Source organism: Equus quagga, chromosome 15 (genome assembly GCF_021613505.1).
Source record: "Equus quagga isolate Etosha38 chromosome 15, UCLA_HA_Equagga_1.0, whole genome shotgun sequence".
In the NCBI taxonomy this organism is placed as follows: domain Eukaryota; kingdom Metazoa; phylum Chordata; class Mammalia; order Perissodactyla; family Equidae; genus Equus; species Equus quagga.
Window position 1 is genome coordinate 89,391,967 of NC_060281.1, and position 6,795 is coordinate 89,398,761.

Here is a 6,795-nt window from a genome sequence, read left to right on the forward strand (position 1 = left end):
CCCTCAGTGGTTCCCATGAGGCCTGAGTGGGATCAGCTGTAGGAAAGTCACATCCAGAGGACCTACTTTAGCTACCTCCCCTGGAGCAAGCTCAGCATTTTCCTCCCCTTCTCCCTGACATCACAACTGTAGGTCCAGGCACCAAGCAAGTGCATCAGGCGTGCTCTGTGGCTGGAATTCCTCCTGTGATGTTTATCATAACACTGTCTTACGTCTTAATGTCTCGTCCCTGAACACTGTGAGCCTCAGCCAGATCTGAGCACAGGAGCCTGGAAGGGAGGGAATGTCGCCACCCTGACCCCAAAGAGCAGAGTCCCTGCTGTGGAGGACTGTGCACCTGCTGGATGGACCCTGGGTTCCCACCAAGAAAAAATCCAGCAAAGGCTGATTTCCCATCTTTCGACACAAACAGCCCAGCTACAAAGGCTCTGATTTTATCACACATGGGTCACCAGGCAAAGATTCAGTGTCATCATGAGATTTGTATTTTATTTGGTTTGGTTTTCATTTTGGTGTTGGTTTACCTGAGATTTCAGATGTATTGAGTGGAAAATTAGGAAGACAGCCAATGTGAACAAGAAACTACTTTGAGGTATAGTTACTGTGTATACAAGTTACTGTAAAATTGCAGAAGCGTCTATTCCAAGGGCCTGAGCAGACTGAGGTTCTTGCCCCAATTTCCCATCTGCCTGTGTCACTGTGAGAAGCACTACTGTGCACAGTCTCACAGTAACAGTCAGCCTCATCCTCGGGCTGCTGCCCAGAGATGAGCAGAAGCCCTGCACTGGCTGAAGATCTTTGGATCCAGAAAAGCAGCTGGGGACCTGGAGCCTTGGTGCTTATCTGAGTCTGTGTGGTAGTAGAGGAGACACTGGGGAGGGCTCCCTGGCTTCTGCTGGTGCCACATTGTATCTTTGCTGCCAATATTGATGCCACTGCTCAGGGTGCAGGTGAGTCTGGCTGATGCTCCAGGAGATGCAGAGAGGGAGAGCAGCTGAGTCAGCACAGGCTGGGAGAGGGAACCTGCAAACACAGACACTCATGGCTGATGGGTCAGGGACCCAGGTAAGGTTTCTCAGGAGTCTGAGCAAGAAGGTACAGAAGCTGGAGGATGTCCTGTGTCCCCGAGCCCTGTCCCTACCTATGCAGTGAGAGAGTAGCACGAACAGGAGAGGGGTCCAGGCCATGGTACACACAGCTGCTGGTCCCCACAGTGGCGCTGGGCTGCCCCAGGCCTCCTTTTCTTCTCCACCCTCTGCCACAGGAGGGGCTGTCCATGCAAATGGTTTCCGTCCAGTGACTGCCCAGCCCCTCCCTGAGCCCTGGTGCTGGAGCTCAGCTCACACCACACACTGAGGAGGATGGAGGTCAGCTTCACCCTTGGGAGAGCCCCGGGAAGAAGCACCTGCTGAGACAACACAAAGGTGCCTGCTCAGGGGACTCTGCCAGGTCAGACAGGGCTCAGCTGCTGAGTCCCCATCAGTGAGCACAGGGCCCAGCCCCCTGGCACAGGCTGCTTTGCGTAAAAGCCCTCACTGAGCAGCTGTTTAGGGACCAGAGGACAGTCTCACAGCGCCGCCTGCTGGTCACAGAGCATACCCCTCCCCATGGAACAAAGCCCTGAGCACCCAGCTGGTTTCTGCAGCTCACCAGGTGACAGGGTTCGTGCATCCAGCATCTGATTCCCAGCTACTTTGATTCTGATGCACTGTGCTTGGTTACTGTCAATTCTCACTCCTAGAAGAAGCGCTGGTCCATGGGACAAGCTAATATGTACGTACGTAACTATTTAGAGTGCACTTTAGCAAAAGCTAAACGACCAGGATGTGCATCAGGCCACATGTCTCAGACGATGGAACGTTTGAGCTGGTTTGAAGGACATGAAGGGCTGCCCAGGGAAATGGCACATACTGGGAATACGCCAGGAGTAAACTCAGTGGTTCAAACTGGACAGTTCAACAAACATTTCAAAATCAGGTCGTGCATTTAAATTTTTGATAGAGACTAGCTTGATTCAGTAATTGGAAAAGAATAATGGCTTTGGCAGGCTCCACCTTTACTAGTGAATGTAGAAAATGCTTCTTTGTCTTACGCATTGAGTTCTATACCATTTGTACAGTTCTGCATATATGTGCCATATGTATCTTATCAGCATTCTTTCTAATGTGTCATACAATTTGTTTATGTTTTAAATAAAATTTTTCCTACTTGTTTTTCCTTGCTCATGGTCTTAGTTTCGTAGCAAGCTAAATGTAACATTTTAAAGTTTTTGCAGGCCAGGTGAGTGTCTGGGCAGTTGAATCCACAAGTCATCACTTCCCCACCGTACCCGTATCCAGCTCTGCTTTATCTGTGCACATGGTCCCCTAACATCTAGACACACAGGGCCTCTTAGTAAATGACTTGTGACTGGGATCTCTTACGTCCCCCAGACACTCTCTCCTCAAGGCCTTCAGAGGGATCCTTCTCACTCAGCTCAGGCAGATCAACCCCCTACTCAGTGATCCTCGCTGCTGTTTGCATAAACCCCAACTCCTCAGGTCCCCTAAGGGGCCTTCCTGGTCTGGTCCCTGCCCCCTCCCCAGCGCCTCGCAGCCCCTCTCCTTGTTCTCAGACTTCCAGCTTCCCTCACTTCCCTGTAACTTCAAAACCTTAATTTCTGCCCCTTGTCATGGTCCCCAAGCCAACTTCCCCTCTGTCTGTTCACAATGGAAGGTCTTAAACTTGAGATTATGGTGAAAACACATGTTAGCAACTCTGAGTGTCCCTTAACAGAAGGACATGCCAACGTCATCACAGATAGGAGTAGAGAATTTAAAAGATATATTGTGGACAGTTTTGAAGTTATGTAAACTATAGAGAATGGTCCCAAGATCTGCCTGCACCTATCACCCAACCTCAACTGTCATCAATAGGGCCCATCTTCTTTAATCTTCCACCCTTCTTTATCCCTCATCCTAATACCTCGCTGAATGTGAAAACAAATCCGAAGACAATTATCACACCACTGGTCTGTGCTTTAGCATGCACGTACATTTTTCTGTCCCCAAACTCTTGCACATTAAAAATTTGTACAAAATACAATATTGTACAGAATAGTATTTTAAAACCAATATCTATTTTTATGGCAAAATCATAATCAATTGTATAGATGTCCTGTATAGGTGTTTATCAATTCACCTTTTGAAGAGCATATAGGTTGCCTTCAAGTTTGGACAATCATGAATAAAGCAGAGGAGTCCCACTGCTCTCACATAATTGTATTCGAGTTGTAATCTCTCCAACAGTGAGCTCGTTTGCTTGTTGTCCTGACTGAGAAAGCAAAGGAAGAGCGAGGCATCCTGTGTTTTGTGCCGTGAGGTTCATGGGTGACACGTTTGAGTGGAAGGAATCCCAGGTCTGCGGTCCATCCGCACACAGTCATCCGTGGGGCTCCTCCATGCACTCTCCCCAGGGCAGAGCTGGGTCTCATTTGGACAGAGTTTCCTGACCCATAATTCCTTCTTCATGAGTTTTCCCACCAGGGCCCTCTGGGGGATTTGGGTTGAGGAGTTGAATGTTAAATTTAACTCATCTTGTCCTGGAGTTTGAGCCGTGTATTTCGTGTCATGAGACAGTTATCTCACAGGCTCTTAGTTCAGTGAAATGTGAGCAGACACTCAAACAACTAAGGTGCACCGAGAAGTTTCTTTGCTCCTGGGGGTTGTCTTCTGTCCTCAGAATCGCCCCACCGTCCACCTGCTGCTCCTGTCTGCTGTCTCGTACCCACACTACAATGCAAACTCCAGAGGTACGTGACCCTGTCCATTTTTATTCATCTTTGTATCCCATGCTTGAGAAACATTCCCTGAGAAAAGAAATGAAGAAGGATCTCTTATATTTTCATGTGCATTGTGTACAAATTTAAAATATTAATTTCATACTTAGTCTGGAAAAAAAATTGTCCTCTGCTCTCTGGTTGAGAGGAGATTCCGTGTGATTGGGTCACAGGTTTTCTGGCCTCATTTGCGTCTGTGTCACTGTTTTGTCTAACAGATGAGAAAGCGGAAGCACAGAGAGGTGACACATCCAGCCTTCCGTGCAGCTGAATGGCAGAAAGAAGACTCAATTTAAAAGGCCTCCTAACAGCTGAGAATGTGTTCATTTAACCTAGTTGTTCTCAAACTGGGGCTATTTTGCCTCCCCCAAGAGATATTTAAAAATGTCTGGAGGTGCTTTTGTGTGTCATGACTTGACAAGGAGGGGATCTGATGTGCTGAGCCCAAAGACGTTTCTAAACCTCCTACAATGTGCAGAAGAGCTTCTGGCACAGGGAGTGATCCAGCCGCATGGGCAGTAGCGCTGAGGTTCAGAAACCCTGTTTGCAACTGTCACCTCCATGAAGCGATTGGAAAGGGACTAGGAAATCATCCATCTGCACATGTGGTGGCAGTTTGGAAAGAAAACAGAGGGACTCATAAACATTCAGTCTCAAGAAGAACACTCTGGAAGGAAACAGGAAAGAGCAACCCTCTCTGATGGGGGCAGGTTGAGGGCAGACGCAGCATGGGGAGGCTCTGGGGGGTTTTGATCGCACTTCCCCACAGGTCTGGAGCACTGTGTGCTTATAGCTGCTGTCATAAGACTGACGGTAGTAGTCGGCCTCGTCCTCAGGCTGCAGCCCAGAGATGGTCAGGTAGGCAGCATTGGATGAGCTGTCTATGGACCCTGAGAACCGATCGGGTACCCCAGAGGGTCTTTCGTCATCATCATAGATCACGGTGGTGGGGGCACTGCCCGGGTGCTGTTGGTACCAGTACACATAGCTGCTTCCAATGTTGTCGCTGCTGCGGGTACAGGAGATGGTGGCCTTCTGTCCCAGTGACTCTGATACAGAGCCAGGCTGAGTCAGCACAACCTCAGACCAAGACTCTGCAAGAAGGAAGCAATGCTGAGATCAAAGATGACAGGACACTCTCCATTCCCAGGGAGGAAGGAGAGGTCATAATCCAGGAGAACATTCTGGTGTCCTCCCAGGATCCCCTGCAGGCAGTCACCTGTGCAGTGAGCTAGGATGGTGAGGAGGAGCGGAGCCCAGGCCATGGTGGAGATGTCCCTAGATTCTGCTTCCTGAGCCCCACAGCCAGGCCTGAGCACACCAACCTTTCTTAAGTCACCCTTATTCTCTGGGTCGGAGGTCCCTATGCAAATCTTCCCCTTTCTGGAGGCTGCGCATGCCCCTCCTACAATCTCAGCCTAGCCTGCATCTGTTAAAAGGAGAGTGTAGGAGAGGGGAGGGCTTCACCCTGAGGATTACAGATGCACACCTGCAAGAGGCAAGGCAGAGAGGAGCTCACAGCAGAGGAACTTGGGAGCACCAGCGCCTTCTGGTGGATGCAGGAGACATGACGACACTGGGCTGGACCTGGTGCTCAGGGCTCCTGCCCTTTGCATCCTGCACCCCTCACAGATCCAGCATTTTCAGATTGGCTCCTTTCACTTAGAAATATGCATAAAATGTTCCTCCGTGTATTTTGGGGGCCAATGACTCATTTATTTGTATCTCTAATCATATTCTAGTGTTTGTTTTTCCATTCATCTGTTGAAGGATAAATTGGTTGCTTTCAAGTTTTGACAATCATGAATAAAGCAGCTGTAAACATCTGTGAGCATATTCTGGTGTCAACACAAGTAACTCATTTAGGTAAATACCTAGTAGTGTGATTTCTGTATGGTATCATGTAAGAGTTAATTTAGCTTTGTAAGAAACTACCAAGGTCTCTTCAAAAGTGGCTGTGGCATTTTACATTCCCACCAGCGTGAATGAGGCTTCCTGCCACCCCACACCCTGGGCAGCATCTACTGTTGTCGTGTGTTGATTCTCAGCCCTTCTAACAGGGTCTAGTGGTCTCTTGCTTAAACTTGTAATACTCCAATGACCTGTTAGGTTGAGCATCTTTTCACATGTCTGTTTCCCATATGTGTATCTTTCTTGGCAATGGGTCAGTTCAGGTCTTCTCATTTGAGAGGAATTTCCAGCACCTGGGAATTCAGGAGCTCCACAAAGCTCTAGAATCAGGTAAAAGAGAAACACAACTTCTTGACATTTCAGAACTCAGGGAATTATCAGTAAAGCCCAGTCTGGTACAAGCGGCTGGGATGGGGGTCACCTGGTTCTCCCAGCTCACATATGCTGCATTTCTGCCCTTCTCGTCACCACTAACAACTGTGGAGGCTATTTTGCTTCTGGCAGCAAAGCAATTCTGTTTGCCAAGGAGACCGTTATCTTCTAAAGGAGGTATCTTCCCTGACCCCATAAAATAGACGGAGTCGAGAGTATGAAGCCCTCCGGTTTTAGTAGCAGAAGTGACAGCAGAAGCCAAAACCTGAGCTGGTGTTGGTCACAGGCAGGGGCAGGGGAGTGACAGGTCAGACGAGGGAATGACAGGTCAGATGGGGACTGAAGTGAAGCAGATTTTTTACCACATTTTCCAATGGAACAGGAGCTCTTAGTGGCATTGGGGTTGTGTTCAGCTCCATAACAAGGGTCATCAGATTAGTCCTCAGGCTGGAGCAGAGGTGGTGAAAGTGGCTTTGTTAACCAACTTGAATCTGGAGAATCAGGCTCAAACTCCTGGCAGGTCCATCACCTCTGGCCTAGGTCACACACAGAGGGGTTCTGCATGGGAGTCCTTGGTACCGTTGCCATGGTGACCCCCAATGTCTGCTGCTGCCTGTGCAGGAGAAGGCAAGCTTGGCATCTGAGGCTCATCAAGAACTTCACAGGGAGGGTTACACGTGCACATATTGGGTATT

General features: G+C 48.9%; 1 gene segment (V, D, J or C); it reads right to left on the bottom strand.

The window, feature by feature from the left end:
- Nucleotides 1-742: 742 nt before the first annotated feature.
- On the bottom strand, nt 743-5,109 carry LOC124227188 (immunoglobulin lambda variable 6-57-like). The segment is given in 3 exon segments: nt 743-1,023; nt 4,585-4,911; nt 5,037-5,109. Coding segments are annotated over 3 exon segments (654 nt in total).
- Nucleotides 5,110-6,795: the final 1,686 nt, after the last annotated feature.